This window comes from Vitis vinifera, chromosome 12 (genome assembly GCF_030704535.1).
Source record: "Vitis vinifera cultivar Pinot Noir 40024 chromosome 12, ASM3070453v1".
Classification (NCBI taxonomy): domain Eukaryota; kingdom Viridiplantae; phylum Streptophyta; class Magnoliopsida; order Vitales; family Vitaceae; genus Vitis; species Vitis vinifera.
The window spans coordinates 6,211,018-6,230,971 of NC_081816.1; the positions used below are offsets into that span (position 1 = coordinate 6,211,018).

General features: G+C 32.3%; 2 protein-coding genes across 2 annotated transcripts; one reads left to right on the forward strand and one right to left on the reverse strand.

Annotated features, from left to right (window-relative positions):
* Window positions 1–761: 761 nt before the first annotated feature.
* LOC100267124 (endoglucanase 11) lies at window positions 762–4,131 on the reverse strand. The gene is made up of 5 exons (XM_002271058.5): window positions 3,877–4,131; window positions 3,568–3,780; window positions 3,286–3,486; window positions 2,818–3,081; window positions 762–1,617 (listed from the first exon to the last, which is right to left on the reverse strand). The coding sequence occupies exons 1-5, from the start codon at window positions 4,099–4,101 to the stop codon at window positions 955–957; spliced, it is 1,566 nt and encodes a 521-aa protein (XP_002271094.2). The 5' UTR covers window positions 4,102–4,131; the 3' UTR covers window positions 762–954.
* Window positions 4,132–12,912: 8,781 nt separating this feature from the next.
* Window positions 12,913–19,937, forward strand: LOC100261947 (probable plastidic glucose transporter 1). Its single transcript, XM_010658928.3, has 12 exons — window positions 12,913–13,236; window positions 13,334–13,457; window positions 13,882–14,082; window positions 15,279–15,378; window positions 15,991–16,103; window positions 17,334–17,427; window positions 17,522–17,678; window positions 18,216–18,362; window positions 18,462–18,535; window positions 18,833–18,921; window positions 19,204–19,318; window positions 19,441–19,937. Exons 1-12 carry the CDS (start codon window positions 13,029–13,031, stop codon window positions 19,636–19,638), a joined length of 1,620 nt encoding a protein of 539 aa, XP_010657230.1. The 5' UTR covers window positions 12,913–13,028; the 3' UTR covers window positions 19,639–19,937.
* Window positions 19,938–19,954: the final 17 nt, after the last annotated feature.

Genomic DNA, 19,954 nt, shown 5'->3' on the forward strand with positions numbered 1-19,954 from the left:
TAGATACAACATGAATCCTTGTTGTTCTCCTTTATACAGGTTTTAAGTAGAGGCCATTATAGAAAGTGAGCGACTTTTCCTTTTAGTTTTTTTGAAGAAGATGGGGCATCTCATGATATATAATTTTCGACTATAAACCTAATTTACTTGTAATGCGCATTGTTTACTTACTAAGAAATTCAAATGAAACATCAAGGCTTTTAATGTCTCGATGTTAACAAATGTTGTTGGCTCGATGAGACGTCATTGATACATGCATCAGACATAATTGATGGACATGACAAACGTGATATAATTGATGAACCAATATGGCATGTTTGGCCGACACAACGCGATATAGTTGACAGACACAATTCAACATAGTTATGACTAAAACTTAAAAATTAAAATGTTTTGCCTACTCATAATAGTTACCACTTGAGTCTTACAAGTTCTTTTATGTGATTCTATTATCTTTTGTTTTTTATTTTTTATAAATAAAAAAACATATTTTATTTTTCTTAAAAATATCAAACTTGTGTTTTCATAGTTGAATTTCCAAAAAATAAAAAATCACTATACAAACATGATTTTTTTTAAATAAAAATAAAAATAAAAACCTAGTGTAGACCAAAAAACAAATGGTGGCCATTTCCTTCAATTTTCTTGTTCTATAGCTTTCCTCACAACTTTTCTAGTTACAAATGACTCAATTGAAAATAGTCTTGAACTTTTTTTCTTACCACCCTCCTTCCTTCAACATATGTAAAAGCCATATAACATAGTTTACCAACAATTTTTACCTTTATATTTAGTATTATAAACATTAAAAAATTGAAGATACAAATCGGGCTTGATGGGCCAGATGGGCTTTGACTCAGCCATCAAAGAAGCACTCTGATAAAAATGTAAGAAGCCCACCAAGACAACAAAACCAAAAAGCCCATTATAGAACTCAAAACACTCTGTATTCCATTAGTAAGAGGCCACCAAATTCTGGGTTTGGCCATCCTCATTCTCCTCTAACTGTAACAATTTCCCAAAAACTCCGATCAGCGGCGCCGTATTATATGTGCAGGCCTCGGTCTGCACGTAATTTCCCCTCTCGTCCATGAAATTGTCCTGGCAATCGGGTCCTCCCACCAACGCTCCGATGATAATGTTCGGGTTAGGCTCGGGTCGCCCATACCAATTATCATACCCTTGGGTGCAACCTATGAACCCCTTGTTCTCTCTATATGAGACAATTGAGGCTCCCCTGTGGTGGACCCTTGTGGGGTACTTGGGCCCAAAGCCCACTAGGTAGCTCATGTTCATTGGGTTTGAGCCCAATATATAATCAACCTGAGATTTGGCAAACCTGAGCAGCTCTTCATGGCCAACTGACCCTCCATGGCAGCTGAGGTTTTGGTTGGAGTTCCGGAGGAAATCGGAGTAGACGGTCAGGAGAAACGCCGCCGTTGAGACGTACTGCATGTTGTTCCATTGCCGGATGTATATGAGGCCGCCGGGGGTGTGATCGACGTCGCTGCCGTTGTTTTTTCTCAGGCATGAACAAAGATAGAACTCTGCTTTTGATCTGTATTTTTCAAGTATGTGACTATACTTCTTGTGTTTGTGTTTCTCTTCCATAAGCAACTGCAAATAAGAGGAACATTAAAACCATTAGGATAATTTCTCTACTTTTTTTCCTCTAAATTTTGTGACACCGAACAGACCCTAGTAAAACCCATGAAAGTTAGACATGCATATAGTCAAATGTGACATGATGAGAACCTAAAAATTGAAAATCCATGGAAAAACTCGTCCATGAAAAGGGGAAAGAAAGGGCCAAAAATGGACAGTTGCACCCATGTTAGCCCTTTTGAATGGTAGCTTTGGACCCCGGCATGTGTCCCTAGTGTACTGTTCTCTACTGCTCTGACAGTAAATCTAAAATCAATAGACCCCAATTTTGAATTTGCTCTCAAAATTTCAAACACCCAAGCCACCAAAAAGGAAGAGATCTACTGCAAAAGAAGATCCAGAACAGTGGGTCTGCCCTAGTAAACAAGGTCGTGCCTCCTCCAACCCTAATAAATGATGAAATTGTAACCATAAACTTTGCCTTTTTCAAGTGGCCCATAGAGGCCCCCCGTCTTGAAAGATGGAGGAACCCAATTATATGAGCAAAGATTATAGCTTACAATGACTGCAGCACACATGGTCTTGGGACCCTTTTTTTTTTATGGCCCCTTTAAATGGGAAAATTTGTAAGGAAATTTTTTTGGGGGGCAGGGTCTGAGAGAGATGGGAGCTCTGACCACTAAATTTGTGACAAATGGTGGCTGTCTTTTTTGGGTTCATCATCCATTAAAGAGCTGGCCAACACCCACATGGTTTTGTGCTCTTGATCTCTCTTTCTTTCTTTTTTGTTTTTTTTTTTATTTTAATTTATTTGAACCCACCCTCATATGATACCTTAATTGATGGTCACTCTAGTATAAAGGGAAAAGTTTGATTTAAAGCATATTGGCTCATCTTTGAATCAAACAAAAAGCACCAAATCATAAGAGATCTAATAGAGAAAAGAAGAGACACTATACCAAAACATCAACAACAACAACAGCAATAATAATAATAATAATAACGCTCAACTATTTGAACAACCTCTTTTTCAAACACACTCTTTCACAACTACCCTTTGCACAAAACATAGGAAAAAAAATTCTTTCTTTTAAGTTCTAATTTGTGTCAAAATAAATTTTAGAAAGGCAAACACAAAGTAAAAGGAAACGACTTTCACCTAGAGCCTAGAGCCTAGAGCTGAAAGAGAAAGTAAAGAGAAGATTAGACTACCTGAGAAGCGATGATTTGAAGACCAGCGTACTTTACATCCCAGCTGAATTCGGAAATGGCCCAGCCAATGCCACCAAAACAATGAGCTTTGGTGATAACATACTTCAAATACTCCTCTCTGTCGGTGGCCTTGTAAAGCCACAAAGCTGCCCACAACAACTCATCCATGTACCCACTCACCGACGCATAGTACTTCTTCACCACTCCCACACTCCCTTCTTCCTCATCATACTTTCCTCTGTACTTGTCCCCAAACTCAAACAACTGCATGCCCACCAAAAAAATATTCATTCATCCATTCTTTCTTATAATCCCTCTCTTTCTCTCTCTCTCTCTCTCTCTCTCTCTCTCTCTCTCTCTATATATATATATATATATATATATATATATATAAAAATACATATCAGCAAGACAGCAACTACGCCCCTAATTAACCAAATCCACAAAAATAAAAATATTGATAATCACCTGTTGGGCATGGTGCAGTAGCAGGTGAGAGTAATGTGGGTTTGTTTTCCTGAACACAATCGATGCTGCTGCCATGGCCGCCGCCGTCTCTCCGGCCAGATCCGACCCTGGGTTGCTCTCGTCCACCTTGTAGGCTTGCCTCGACGTCGTCATGTCCTCCGGCCTTTGCCAGCAGTAGTGATCAGTGTCACCGTCCCCCACCTATAACCTCCAACATTATAAGCTACAGAACCAGAAAATATTCGAACTCTTCTTGAGCGAATTATCTGGTAGTATCATTACCTCTGCCCATAACACATTTGGGCTGGTGTGTGCCTTGATGAAGTAGTCAGTGCCCCACTTGATCGCCTCGAGTGCATGCTCCAATTCTCCGGCGCTGCCGATCTCGTTCCGGTATTCAATCACACCCCATGACAGCATTGTCACAGTGAAGGCCATTGGCAGCCCGAACTTGACGTGATCGCCGGCATCATAGTACCCTCCGACCAAGTCCACCTACATTAATCATAACACCATAAAAACAACCTCAATTATCACTAAAAATTGAAATGCCATTTCTTTCCACAACTGGGTGTTCTTGTTTCCACTCACTCCTTGCTCCAACCCATCGGTTAGCCCCGAATGATCACGCCAAACCACGCGCTGATTATGCGGCAGCCGCCCCGACCGCTGCGCCTCGAAGTAGAGGAGGCTCTTGGAGAGAGCGTCGGTGTAGTTGTGGGCTTGAGAGGCGGAGATGAGGGAGAGAATGAGAACGAGAAGACGCCATTGTTGAGCAAATCTGAAGCTCTGGTGCTGCTTCCTCTTCTTCTCCATTTTCCCCTTCAAACTTTTCTTTTTGAAGAGGGAATCAGGTGTTTATAACTCTCCCTCTCGTCTTCGTCACGTGCCCCTCACATGACAACCGGAATTTATGGAAATATTTATTAATATTTGGAATTTCTAAATATGGAAAATGGGATTATCATACTATTTATTGAAATTAACTAATGGGGTTTATGTTAATCACCTTTTATTAATTGTTGATGCAAAGAAAACAATCGAAATCAACGAGGATTTGGACCCGATTAAATGCACATTTGATTTTGGACAAAAAAAAAGTGTCATTTAATTGGATGGTTAGAAATTTATAGGCATGATGCCAAGCAGCCAAGGCCACATCATACGGTTTTTTTTGGAACTCTTCATGATAGGAAAAGACAAGTTACCCCATTTTAATGATGTCGTAGACTTGTATTTTCTTTATGGTTAAATTGTAATTACATTAAATGATTTTTTCAACTCAATTTAATACTAGAAATAAAAATAAAAATGGACATAAATCCTGATTTAATATAAGAAGAAGGAAACAAAATTATAATAATAACGAGGTTTGATTTTCATGTTAATAAATTTTTTTTTTCATTCTTATTTGGAAAACAATTTTAAATACATTCATAAACGAAACCAAAATTAAGAGTCTGTATAATAATTATTTTTAAAAACCAATTTTTAAAACAATTTTTAAAATTTGTTTTATAATATTTTGTAAAACAAAAATTTGTTTAAAAACCTTAAATATTTTTAATAGGCTTTTAATATTTTTAAATATATTTTATACATAAATTTTATATATAATATTTTATTTTTAATCATTCTATATGTTTTTTATAATTATTTTTTAAAAACAGCTTTTACAAAACAAATTAAAACAACTAAAAAATGCAAAACACATGTTTTCGGTAATAAAAAATGACAAATAGTTTTTTTATTGTGAAACGACTTTTTCTTATTTTTTGTTATAGAAAACAAAAAAGGGGATGGTCGAACAACCCTTAAATTTCTATTTCACACTTCACTATTTTCCTAAATAGTGAATATCAAGTTCGAGGAAGAAAATGACTACTAATGGTCATTAAAATTGTTCCATTTACATATCTAAAATACATATCTCATTAATTATTGTAATTTCCATTTTTTTTGTCCAAAATGATGCTATTATTACTATGATCACTTACATATATAAAATATATTTTTGTGGTATAGGCTTTAAATGTTAGATTAGGGCACTCATAAATTTTGTACAAACATTGAAATCAATGTATGAGTAATTAATTAATTAATTAATTAATTAGCAGTCCATAATAATTGAACAAATCATGGAAAGAGCAAACAACATGGAAAGATTATTGCTATTATTGAGTACATCAATCAGTCCAATATCAATTGCTCCTCATCATCATGTTCTCTAATTATTAAAATTTCATCTCCATGGGTGTAAAGTGAGAATGTAATCCGCAAATTAAAAGTATATGAAAAAAAAAATAATATGTTATTATAGCACCGACATGATTAAAATGTGAAACTCAAATTATACCATGGGAAAAGTACACTTTATGCATTCAATCTTTTACCTCTTTTATATACTTTGCCTCCTCGTATTTAAAACCCGACACTTTATTTTACTCCTCAAACTTATTAAAGAGTAATATTTTATAAATTGTAAAAATAATTGTTTGTTTTTACATTTTGATTCGAATTGAGGTGAAATGAACTTTGAATTGACAACTTTAAAATGAAATTTCTCAATCATATTTGAATTTGAATTTTTTATTTTATAAAAACATTGACATTGCTATTTGTGATTTTCGTATGTAATTGCAAAGAGTGACAACTTTAAATTCGCATAAAAAAATATTTTTCTTTTTCATTTTAACTTTATTTCTTCACTTATCACATTATTTATTAATTTTTTAATAAGTTTGAGAGATAAAGTGTTATATTCAAGGGTGAGATATATAAAATATAAAACACTTAAAAATTCGAAAGGGTGAGATATATTTAATCTTTATATTTTTAAATTACGTTGAACAATAATTCTACTAAGTGTTTTAAAGTTCGTTTGACAATGATTTTAGAAAACGTTTTTAATATTTATAACGTTTAAATTTTTATTATTATTCAAGCGTTAGATATGCTAAAAATGTTTTCTAAAATTACTCTCAAGTGTATTCTTACTCTAAAAAATATTTTTGAAAAAAAAATGATATTTGGCCAAATTTAGGAAATACTTTTTAAAAATCTAAAAATTTGCTTATAAAATTATAAAATTACTTATAGTGTTTTTTTGGATAAACACATGATAAATCATTATCATAATTTTTTTAAAAAAACACTTATATTAAAAATACTTTGAATAGAAATACTATTAATTGCACTCTTAGAGTTTATTAGCAGTGATTATAAAAAATGTTTTTAGTCTAAAAAAAATCTTTTTGAAAAACCATTAGGCAATATAACAAAACACTTTTTAAATTTTTAAAAAATCACTTATAGAATTTTATGGAAAAACATAATACGTTTAATAGTGCTTTTATTCGAAATATTTTTTTCATATAAAAATGTATTCTAGAAGAATCACAGAGATCATTAGACAATAATTTTAAAAAACGTTTTCACCATTTTTAATATTTAAAAATATTTATTAGAAATATTAGCAACGTTTAAAGTCAATTTCTTGTCTTTGGAGCGATGTGGTTAGGGTTATTTTATAAATAAATAAAAAATTATTAATTAAAAAAAAAAAAGAAAAAAAAAGGAATGGTTGCAGAAATATTGTCGGTGGTGTGCCTTGGGGCAATTTCCAGAGGAGCAAAAAATGGAAATGTAGATTGTGTACGGAAATAGCCTTGAATTGAGTTGACTGACACGTTTGAAGGTGTGACCGGCTTGGCCAGTCGTTTTTCCAGCACCGACTCTTGGGTGGACCTGCCCTTGTTCCCTGACCGACATTCCGGTAAATCCACATTTTTAATACAGACAAATTTCCCAATAATCTGGGAAATATTTTCCCACCTCACTAAAATTCAAAATTTTCAACTCCTTTCTCATAATTTTACTTTCTCAACGTCCGTTACGCCCCCGCCCCACTTTGGACAGACTCAATCATTTGAATTCACTCCTTAAACCACCATTTTTCAATTATGTACTTTTATTTATTTCTCACATTTTTATATTAACAATTAATAATTTTGGATTATAATAAATAATCACATTTTTAATTTTACATAATTATATTATGTGAATTCCTTAATATTTATTCTATATTCGTCTAGGGAGTTCGAATATAAAAATTAGATTTATTTATTTATTTATTTTCAACAAAATCGCTAACAATATAACATTTTAAAAATATTTTCATTCAATTCTTATTCATAACGTTTTACAAAAAATAGTTAAAACTTATTTTAAAAAATAACATGTCAACAAAACAAATTATTCCTAGTGCGATGGATTTCTTGGTTTTTATTTTTAAAAGTAAGAAATAGTTATAATTTATTTATAAAATACGATAACTCTAGTAAAAAAATATAGATTCACCTTTCTTGTGGATGGTCTGAAAGATTCATAGGACCATTTAATAGGTAGAAGCGTTAGATGGTCTATACAAAGGATAATGACATAGTTAACATGAGCTAATGACTCTTAATTTATTTTCCATCATGATGAAATTTGAAAGATTACTAGGCTTTATTGGTCTATACAAAGGATAATGACATAGTTAACATGAGCTAATGACTCTTAATTTATTTCCCATCATAATGAAATTTGAAAGATTATTAGGCTTTATAAGTCAAAGTTATAGGCTCGTTGAATACATCAAGTTGTATACATATAACCCAAAACATCTAAATTTACTTTATCTTTGAAAATTACTTTTAAATTTTAAAAAACTTGTTTTCGAAAAATATGTTAAACATTTTTTTTTTTTTTATGTTAGAAACTGGTTTTTATTCTAGAAAACAAAAAAAGTGTTTTTGAGAAACACTTTCTAAAGAGGGCCTAAAATTCTTGCGCTCTCCCCTTAAATAAAAGCAGATATAAATATACACCAGTAAAATTTGTGGTCCTTTCATTCTCCCATAAAAATATATGAGTGTCAGTGGAATAGACACCCCAACCCTTTTCCATGAAATTGGTACAACAACAAACCCTGCTTCAAAAATCACTTCCTTCCATTTTGTCACCATCTTCTTCTTCTTCTTGGAACTTATTGTTTCTTCTCATTGGACCACAGACATCATCCTTTTATCAGCAGACTGTAGTATAAATACTTGCTTTTAACATAAAAAAAACAAAAATAAAAATAAAATAAAAAAGAAGAAAAAATCTATTTTGATTTTCCAACCACAAAAAAAAAAAAAGAAAAAAAATAAGTGGGAATTGATTTGTTTTTTCTCAGTTTTGTAGCCAGCTTGCAGTGGCCTACATGGATGTCCTAGGAATTAATACTTACTGGTGTACCAAATCAATTATTGATGGTTAGGTATACTATCCACATTTATTTGACCTATTTTCCACCCTTAATTTTTTTTTTTCTTGGAAATATCTAATCTCCATCTATACCACGTGTAAGTATGTAACACATGATAACCATAAGGCCTTTTGAACAAACTAATTAACTGGTTGTTAGGTAGTAGAGCAATATAACCATTAGGCCTTGGAGCTCTATCGATCAAGCCACTCAAGGCTTTGTCTCAACCAATGGCTAAAATATGAAGTTTTAGCACAAAACATGATAATAAAGAACTCATGGATGAATCTTTCAATGTGTTTAATAAGAATATATAATCCTAACTCAATATATCTACAATCTTACTTGATAAATCTTTTCTTGATTTTTTTTATTTTTTATTTTGCTTCATATATATTCTTTTTAATGATTCTAAGAAACTCATAGCTAATTATAAAATATTAAATTCAATTCTTATTTTATTATTATCAAAACATAAAGTGATGTTCGATTTTCAAAAAGCACTAAAGAATTGAAAAAATATACGAAAAAAAAATGATTTACTTATATTTGATTATACTATGAAAAATATAAAAGAAAATAAAAAAATAATTAAAATTATTTAAAAACAACTTATGTATTTTTAAATTATTTAATTTTTATATTAAAAAATTAAATGAGTTTAAAACAATATATAAAATAATTTATTAACTCAATTTTTTTTTTCTTTCATATTTTATTTCCTTCTACTTTTTTTTTTCTTTTCATCGAACTTTCCTTTATATTTCCCGGTGACCAAACATACCCCAATATTAATAAAACATTATTATACAAATAACTAACCCTATATATATACATATATATAGGTATGACGTCTTCTTTTCATTGAGTTTTCCTTTGTATTTATTGGTACCCAAACATAACCCAAGATTAATACAATATTATTATACTAACAACTAACCCAATATATATATATATATATATACATCGGGTTTCCTTTGTATTTCTTGATAACCAAACATAGCCCATGATTAATACAACATTATTATACTAACAATTAACAACTAACCCAATACATATATATATATATATATATATAGGTATGGTATCTAAAGTTACTTGTATCTTTTCATCGAGTTTTCCTTTGTATTTCTCGATAACCAACATAACCCAAAAGTAATACAACATTATTATACTAACAACCAACCCAATATATATATATATATATATATATATATATATATATATATATATATATATATATATATATATATATATTGGTATGACATCTAAAGTTACTTGTTGGGTAAGAATTTTATTATTATTATTATTATTATTTTATTTGGATTTAAAAGCGTTGGAGCAAGTGCGGAAGAAATTAATAGTGAGTGATGTACCAAATGTATAATTGATGGTAGGTATACCATCTACATTTCCATGAAAAATATTTGAATATTATAAGAATCTAGCACAAGATTTACTTGGAATTTGATTCATTATTATTATTGCCATAAATGTGCTCCTAGAGAAAAGGGACATACCCTAATAAGTAGACCCCAAACCCAACTTTATAAAATGTCATATCTGCTTGTCTTCACAGCTTCCTTGAAGGCGCACCCCCTTGATTTTATTTATTTATTACAAAATCTAGACAATAATTGATTTCTAATAATCTCCTGTCCTTAGCACACGAGTCAATGCATCCATAAGTACCATGGTACTAAACCATAGTTTAATGAGTTGATGGTAGGGATTGGAGCAATTTTCTAACCCCAACTCAAATGGGTTGAATTTGGGCTAAGGATTTAACCTCAAATTCAATTTAATATTTTTTTAATAATATTTATATATAAAAAAAGTGTTTGATATGAAATATGGATTAAAAATTTGGTGAGGGGTAATTTCGTCCATAAAATATTATATTTCATATTTTTAGAAGATGAAGGTTATTACTCTAAATTTAAATTTTTAATGTTTTTTTAATCAAATAACTTTATCATACAAAATATCATTAATCAAATCATTTAAAAAAAATATGAGATGTACAAGTCTGTATGCACAAATTTCGAAAATTTTGGTTCTGCAAAAATTAGCAAAACAAAATAGGAAAATAATACGAACAAAATATTTATTGAAATTAAAAATATTTTGTGGACATCGTTTTCTTGATTTCGAAGATCAATCGAGTTCCTTCTGATTCTTTTCATGTAGTTAGATTTTCTCGTTAGGATTTTTCTTTTTTGGATTTTTTATTTTATTTTTGAATTTCCTCTCATTCTCACCACTATTTATAGGTTAGGATAGAGAATTTGAATTTCAAATTCCCGAATTTTAGTTGCTTAATTCAAATGATTTAGTTCCTTGATTTAAGGGATTTAATTAATTGATTTTAATAAAAAAATTTCTCGGGAAGTTTTGCCAACAAGATAATAATAATAATTATAATTTATATATATATATATATTAAATTTATTTATTTTGAAGACGAAATTAATGGTAATTTAATCCATTAATTTTTTTATGTCTACAAAGTCATTCAAATAAAAGGAAAAAAAAAAAACATGAACAATGATAGAAACAATGATAAATAGAATTTTGGATCGGGAGCAGTGATTTGATTAATAATTCTTTGTTTTGACTCTTCCCTAATGACAAAAATCAAATTATCAAATTACAGTGAGTTTAATTCATAATAATGATCTATGGAATAAAAAACGACTTTAGTTATCAAATAATTGAACAAAACCGACAAAATTTCTTTGCAAGTTCCATGCATTGAAAAGACATTTCAAGAATTGTGTGATTGAGGAGGATTTGTTGTGCATAATGGACACACATGTGCTAGAAAGCCACATGACTCTAAATACCAAGGCCCTACAAAAGATATGACCATTGTTTCCAACGTATACTAGCTCTTCATTTTAACTTACTCTATGTTTCATTCTCAAAAGTATTATTATTATTATTATTATTATTTTATATATTTGGTTTTACTATAAAAATATTAAAAATCAAATATAATTAAAATTAGTTATAAATTTATATTTTTTAAAATTATTTAATTTACATATAAAAAAGAAGTGAAATTAATTTAAAATATATATAAAATTAATTTACAAACTTTAAACCTTTTTAAAAAAAAAATTTTTTTGACATTTGTTTTTCTTTTCTTTTTTATTTTTATTTTCTTAGTGATCTTAATATAGTCTCTAGGCTCTTTACAAAGCAAAACAAAAAAAATATATATATATAAAGAAATAAAAAGTAAAGAAAAATATAAAAACTTAAAATTAATAAATTATTTTTAGATATTACTTTAAATTTATTTAACTTATTTAATAATTCTATTTAAATATTAAATAATTTAAAAATAAAATTAATTTTATTCACATCCCCTGAGATTTTTGTTTAATATATTTAGCCCCCCATTAGTTTGAAATTTCATAAAATGTTTTTTTCTGTTATTCTTATTTGATATTTTTACTCATATTTCCCTAATTTCAAATAAAAAAGATATTTGATAAATTTTCAAACTTTACGTGAATTGGTTTTATTTAGTTAAAACCTCAAAGAAAATGAGTAAAATTAATCATTTTAAAATATATATATAAGTTCCTTACTAATTTAAATTATATTTTATTTATTTTTACTATTTTTTATAATAAAGCAAGATACGAGAAAATAATTTTTTAAGTATTTTTTTCCTGATACTTTTTCGGGAACAAAGTTAATATTGTTATTGGGATTGGGAATTGTTAATATGGGCCTACCTTCGCTAATTTGGTTGTCCAAAAATGGGCCGAAGAAGGATTGCTTAAATCGGGCCTTAAAGCTGGTCCAGCCCGCTAGAAGTTTCAGCCCACTAGGTGAAATCAGATTAGGCAGATGGAAACGTGAGGTGGCATTGCAGGGAAGAGCGCAAAGTGCCAACTCACACCCCATCACTTTTAAAAACTAGTGGGTCCCGCAGTTATCCAATCGAGTAATCATTAACACGTTGTACCTCTCTGTTTGTCACTACCAAAATTGCTGGTTCCACACCCTATCTTGTACTATTATTTATTCTGGATATAGCAATTTTTTATATCACTTCGAATTAATTATTTTATTTGGGTAATAAAGTTATTTTTTAACTTTTAAAAATTAAAAAAAAAGTGATTTATATTGAAAAAATGACGATATTACTAAGCAATATAGCCATCATATTCGATTATTTATTAAAAATATTAATAATTATGCTTTTATTTAATAATAACAATTTTTTTTTCATTTATTAATAATGAAAATAATTGATTATTGTTATTATTATTATTTTCCACGTGTAATTGATATATGAACTGTACGGTCAAAAATGAATAAAGCTCGGCAGTCGGAACTCCTTTCACGCAGGCTGAATTTCAAGAGCTAAGGATGAAGAAGAGACTCATCTCCCCGATTTTTTTCTAGTCCGAAACCGAAACGAACCTCCTTTATGCCGATGTGGGCAGCTACTCTTGTTCATCAACCGCTTTATGTGGTTCCGAAAATCCTCTCTCCTCAATCAAACCCAAAACTTTTCGCCTACCCTCTCATCAAGTCCAAACCGAAATGTCGCCGTTTCGGGTTTCGGTCTCGGTCGAAAAAGTTGGAAGTTTCGGCGGCGAAGGAGCAGCTTCCAGAGTTGCACGCCCAGAAACCGGGTCAGTTTTTTTAACTCCTTACGAAGTGGTTTTTGATTTGATTATGATTTATTCGAACCGAGTTTGATAGTGGAAATTCGGGAATTGGGTGTTGCAGGTGCTAAGGAAGTAGCAACAGAGGAAGAGGATGGTGATGAAGGGTTTGATTTGGGATGGTTGCCTGCATTTCCACACGTGCTGATTGCTTCTATGTCCAATTTTCTCTTTGGTTATCATATTGGGTTATTCTCTCTCTCTGGTTATATATATTTATGCATATGTATGTATTGGTGTGTGCATGCATGTATCCGTTTTATTTGCAATTAATATATTTCAGATGAACTCCTGCACTGGAATTTTAGTTACCCTCGTTTGGTTGCTGAGAAAACTGAGGAAAAGGGAAGAGGATATAATTTTAAATCTGTTGCTTTATATTGTTTTAATTTCCAAAAACAATAAATTCTATTCAACCTGGGTGATTGTAGTAGGCTCGGCTAAGTACAGATTGTTGTTTTATGGCCTAAAAAACAATAAAAAGTCTAACCCTCAAAACTTTGAATTATTATATTTTGTCCAATTTGATGGGTCTTCTGAAAATCTTATTTAAAGTTTTCCCTTTTTAATTGATTTTGTTGTTAATCTAATCTAGCACAATATCTGTTTCAGAGTAATGAATGGTCCTATTGTATCAGTTGCACGAGAGCTTGGTTTTGAAGGAAACTCAATCCTTGAGGGTCTTGTGGTGAGCATATTTATTGGTGGTGCATTCATTGGGAGCTTAAGTTCTGGTTTACTTGTCGATAAATTTGGTTGTCGGCGCACGCTTCAGATTGATACAATACCATTGATTCTTGGAGCATTAATAAGGTAATTCCCATTTGCAATTGGATGGTTTTGTCCATGGTATCTCCTATTTTTTGGAACTGGGCTTGATTTATATTGACATTATTTAAGAATGATCAATTACAGTTATTGGAGAAACATATGAAACTTTATTTTAGTGTTACTTTGTTGAATTTTGGTGATAGATTCAGCACAAGTGTGAATCATACTGATTAAGTCTTATTCAACCTGGAACTATTCCAACACTACAAAATTTGACATGTACAATTAATTTAGAAATTGGACCCAAACATAAAAATAGGCACCATAGGCAATTTGGTAGCACATCCAAGCATGGATTTGTGGTCCAAGGAACACATTATGGTCATGACAGAGGCAAAGCAGCTCTTGCTGTAACTGCAGTAGCGGGTAGAAAGTGATTTGTAAAAGTGGGGAACTGATCTAATGAGATAACAATTGGGAATACAGGTGCGAGCTGAGGGAGAGAAAGGGAGGTGCATGATAGAGGATAAATGGAACTTTTGGCTTGTTCTTTCCTTTGCATGTATGCAGTTTAGTCATGAATGGAGTTTAAGGTCTGTTAGTGGGCCGCGATCAGTTGTTGGAGTCTTGAAGTTGTATTATGAACGTCTTGAAGGATTTTTATCAGTGTGGTTGGGGTCTGGTCAGGGTAGGTTTTATTTGATCTAGAGTTTTATTCGTGTTTGATCAGGTCCCAAGTTCCTCAGATGATAATGAATGGGTCAGTCTTACACCACAGGTCTCATGTCTTTGATTCTTCCCATTTCTCAAGCCTTTACAGTGACTGTTGTTGGCACTTGCTCAACCTTGCTTCGCTCTCCAAGCATGTAGAAGTTCCTTTAATTTGCCTTTTATAGAAAACTGATTGTGAAGGTGTTCGCTTTCTGTTATTTGTGTAATTTTACGCCTTAATACTCATGGATCTATGTCACGTGAAAATTTCCTAGCAATATTTTTTTGCCTAGATTATCCCAACAAACACCATGTGTCTTCTATTCATACTAACAAGCACACAAATGACAAAACCATATATATAGTCATGCTTCCATATCTAGATTTTATGGAGTTTCAATACTTTCTAGACCCTTGTGTTGTGTTCACATATCATAGATTCTTTCATGTTGAACTTTGATTTATTTTATTATTATTATTGTTATTATTATTATTTTTAATCTCTGATGCCTTTCAATTTATACCAGTGCTCAAGCACACTCTTTGGATGAAATACTTTGGGGGAGATTTCTTGTTGGCCTTGGTATTGGTGTGAACACGGTTCTTGTTCCAATATATATTTCGGAGGTACTGCTTGATACAAGAGATGCTCAGTTTACAAATTTCTTGAGTAGAAACTCCAATTTTCAATATATCCCACATAATGCCTGGAATTTGATTGTTCAGTTACATGCACTGCCTGTGAAATGGGTTTTAACGTCTTCATATTACTTAAAACTGGTTACTGTTCTGTCTTTATTCATCCTTGCTTTTCCCTAGTTCAGAAGAAAAAGAAGGATGGGAAATTGGCTGAATGTATGGCAGTGATGGAAATCATAAGGGATTAACTGTTAAAGAAGTCTGCTAAACGGCTGAAAAAAGTATCTGGTTTTCTGTGTGATGTACATTAAACCTTGAACCCACCATATTAATTAGATATGGACCATGATGCATCTTTTAGAAGGGTTTTCCTCAGGATTAAAAAATTATTCTAGCTAAAAGGTGCCTGAAAATGCAAATGGGGTGGTGTAAGTGAGAAATACACTTTAGGACTGATGTTTAATTTTGAATTCTGGAGTGTTTCATTATCTGCATGCTTTGGAAGATGTGGATAGAGAGAGAAAGAAGGTTATTTCTAGTATTAACCATTATTTTAATAATTTTCTTTGTTCACATTTCCCCCATTGTTTGGTGTTGTAGGTTGCTCCAACAAAATATAGGGGTTCACTGGGAACATTGTGTCAAATTGGCACATGCCTTGGGATTATAGTATCGTTGTTTCTAGGAATTCCCTCAGAGGATGATCCTCATTGGTAAGACTCTTTTCCCTCTTTGTTTCTCATGGGTCTGTGGGGCATGGATCCATTGGAGACTTATTTCTTTCCCTAATTCTTCTGAAAGAATATGGTTGAGGCAGTTGGATTCATGCTCAATCTCAAGGAATTCCTACTCATCTGATTTTCTTGCAACCTTGCAAAAAACCCATGAACTTTCTAATAATCTGTAAATTGCGCATATGGAAGTGCATGCCAAGTGGAGTGACATATGGATCTTTCATGAAAATTTCCATTCCATATGATGCTAATTTTCTAAGATTTGTTTCAATCTTTACTGAGAAACTAATTGGGATTGGTGCCTTGAAAACTAGTGAAGGGGACACATATTTTAGCATTCATTTTTTCATATAGGATGCATCAGTAATGATTTGTCTTTTAACACCATTTTGAGTATCACAAAACATGTTTGAGTTCACGCCCTTGTTATGTTGAACACCTCATATCAGTGTTGAGCACTTCTGTGTTTTTGTTATTGCTGCATAACTTAAATCCTGAAGTCAATGGCTATAACAATCTTTACCAACGATTTTGGGAATTTTAGAAGACAACAAGAATACATGATGGAGAAAATGATGCATATTTTCTGCCTCTTTTTTTTGTCCTTTTATATATGATCCCTCCTTATTACCTATTGAAAAAGAGAAAGAAAAAAAAAAACCAAAAAAACAAGAAATAAAGAAAAAAAAAAAAAAAAAGAGAGAGGAAAGTGATGCAGTGCATGGATTGGGGAAAAAAATGTAAGCAGACATTATCATTCTCAAAATGATATGAAATAGTTGCAGTAGTTTGTGATTTGCAATTTATCAATTTTCTATTTTCTGAATGATTCACAAATTATAGGGAGAAAATGGGATTACTTTTACTTTGATTTACATATGCTTATTGAGAACTGAGAAACTGCATATCCATAAAAAAATTTCAAACATCATGGTAACTTTCTTGACAATGATGCTAGACTTCGTGAGAGTTTATGCAGAAATACATGCACATTCAAAACTTAGACTCTGTCATCTAGTTGAAAGTTGCTTATTGCACTAATATTTATCAGATAAATAGGCATCTAAACAGGCAACAGAGTTAGAGGGATGGCATGCATTGACACATTATCTTTGAATCAGAAATGATCATTCTTCTAACAGATAGTTGGAAGATTCTTAATCCTGTTGGTGATGGGTTGGATGGAGTTTAATGAATTATGGTTTTCAGGTGGAGGACAATGCTGTATATTGCAACAATTCCCGGTTTTATTATCTCACTTGGCATGCAGTTTGCTGTTGAAAGTCCCCGCTGGCTATGTAAGGTAGGGCTCTGTTTCATCATTCCATGCATAAGTCTACTTCTCCTCCTCCTTGATGAGTTTTTCCAAAGCTGTCAATCATTACATTGTTTTGTAGGCAGGTAGATTGAATGAAGCCAAAACAATTATCCGCAGTCTTTGGGGAGTGTCTGAAGTTGACAGAGCAATTGAAGAATTTCAGGCAGTCATTAAGAATGATGGTAGTGACTTGGACAGCAATTGGTTAGAACTCCTTGAAGAACCACACTCTAGAGGTTGTATTAAGGTGGTTGCTAGGTGTCATATTTAAATGCATTTTATGCATTGAATGCTGTGAGTTTCACTTTTATACACCACATCATCGGTAAAATCTGTTGGAGCGTGATTTTAAACTCACTATTTTTTATTTTTTATTTTTTAAAGTTATGAGAAATATATGGGAGCTCGAATGGTTGACATAATATTTGCCTTGGTTGAGGAACCAGAATTCAAAGAAATATTTGTTCCTTTGACGTTGAAGCTCAGGGTTGTAGTCAGCTTGCCAGATCTGCTGGTTTTCCATTTCCCCCGTCCACAACAAAATGCATGGACTAATGCATTTTACAAAATTATATTTTCTCCTGATTATGTTCATTGAATTTCTGAAAACCACCTATAAGATGAGAATTTATTTAGGTGTCTTTCAAATATAAGTGATGGATATTCTTTTTAATTTAATTGTGGTCTACTTTCCAAGTTATAATTAGCAAGATATATATACATAATATGACAGTAACTCCAGAGTTCCTGACATGGATGTTATATGGTCACAGTTGCGTTCATTGGAGGTACCCTATTCTTTCTTCAACAGTTTGCTGGCATTAACGGAGTTCTTTATTTTTCATCATTAACATTTCAAGATGTTGGAATCACAAGTGGGGCTTTAGCAAGCTTGTTTGTTGGAGTTACCAACTTTGCAGGTTTGGAACCTGATATATAGGCATTCATTACTACTTATCAAACTATGGTTTTGGTTTTAAAATAGCTTCTCATTCTTGGTGATTGGTGATAATCTCCAGGTGCACTTTGTGCATTGTACCTGATGGATAGGCAAGGGAGACAGAGACTTCTAATTGGGAGTTACCTGGGAATGGTAAGTGAAATTCTCTTACAAGCAATTAAGCTATTAAGGAGTTGCCAGAAAATAGCATGCCATTCACAGAGTCTCACACACTGACAGAGAGATGGGGGAGGGGGAGATTTTCCATGCACACACATAGGGTCATTTAACTTCATTGAGGAAGGAGTGTTCTCCATTCCCCGAGGTTTGAAATTGAAATTCACCACAATAGGCAAGGTTTACTCTCATTGATGCTACCTGCAGTTGAATTGAAATGTATGTTTACAGAATTGCTTTTGATACTGAATTACAAACTCTGTTCCTCTGCAGGCTGTTTCGATGTTTCTCATCGTCTATGCTATCATTTCGCCAGTGGATGAACAACTTGGTCACAACTTGTCAATACTGGGAACCCTGATGTATGCTGTCTTCCCCTTGCAGCATTTTAAATTGATATTAAAAAATTGTCTTCAGGGGAACCTTGACAGGGTCCTGAATTTATTTATTTGTCACTCTTTTCTTTCCCCAGTACACATCATGTTGTTCTTTGTAGGATTTATTTTTGAAGCAAACGTAGTTTCCAACACATGCCTGTCCTATTGGACCTGCTTGATGGCATTTTCCCATTTGGTTTTGTGCACATCTTGCATACAAGAAAACTCTGTTGAATTAGATCTCCCTTTCAATTTGTACTCTTATAGGTACATTTTCTCCTTTGCCATTGGAGCTGGTCCAGTAACCGGTCTCATTATACCAGAGCTTAGCAGCACCCAGACGCGTGGGAAGATCATGGGCTTCAGCTTCTCTGTTCATTGGGTATGTAATAGTTGTGATGAATTTCCAAAATTTTCCTCAATAAAAGGCTATTCTTAAAAATACCAGCACCTGGATTACAATGTCAATCTTGTAACAATTCAATGTGCATGTCTTTGATTCAGGTCTGCAATTTTGTGGTAGGATTGTACTTCCTGGAACTAGTGGAGAAATTGGGAGTTGCTCCAGTTTATGCCAGCTTTGGTGGGGTTTCCTTGCTCTCAGCAATATTTGCATACTACTTCATAGTTGAAACCAAGGGCCGTTCCCTGGAGGAAATCGAAATGTCACTAAACCGCAATTTCCCGTCTAGAGATCGGTAACAACCACAGTTCTCCTCCCAAGTTGGGGATGACTCCATGATTGAGCTCGGTTCCTGAGATTGTTCTGCTTCGAAAGGTCACAAAGACGGATGACTGATTGGTTTGTTCTTATTTATCAGATAATCAAACATTAATCTGGAGTTCCTGATTTGGAAGCCATTTAAGGCAAAGGCGGCCATGGGTGGGTGATCATCAATAATGTTCCTTTTATTTGGCATCCAGATCACATTGTTTGTACAATTTGTTCTTCTTGAAAAATTATTAACTAAATGGTAAATTATAGAATAATTTCTAAATAATATCAAATATGAAAGAG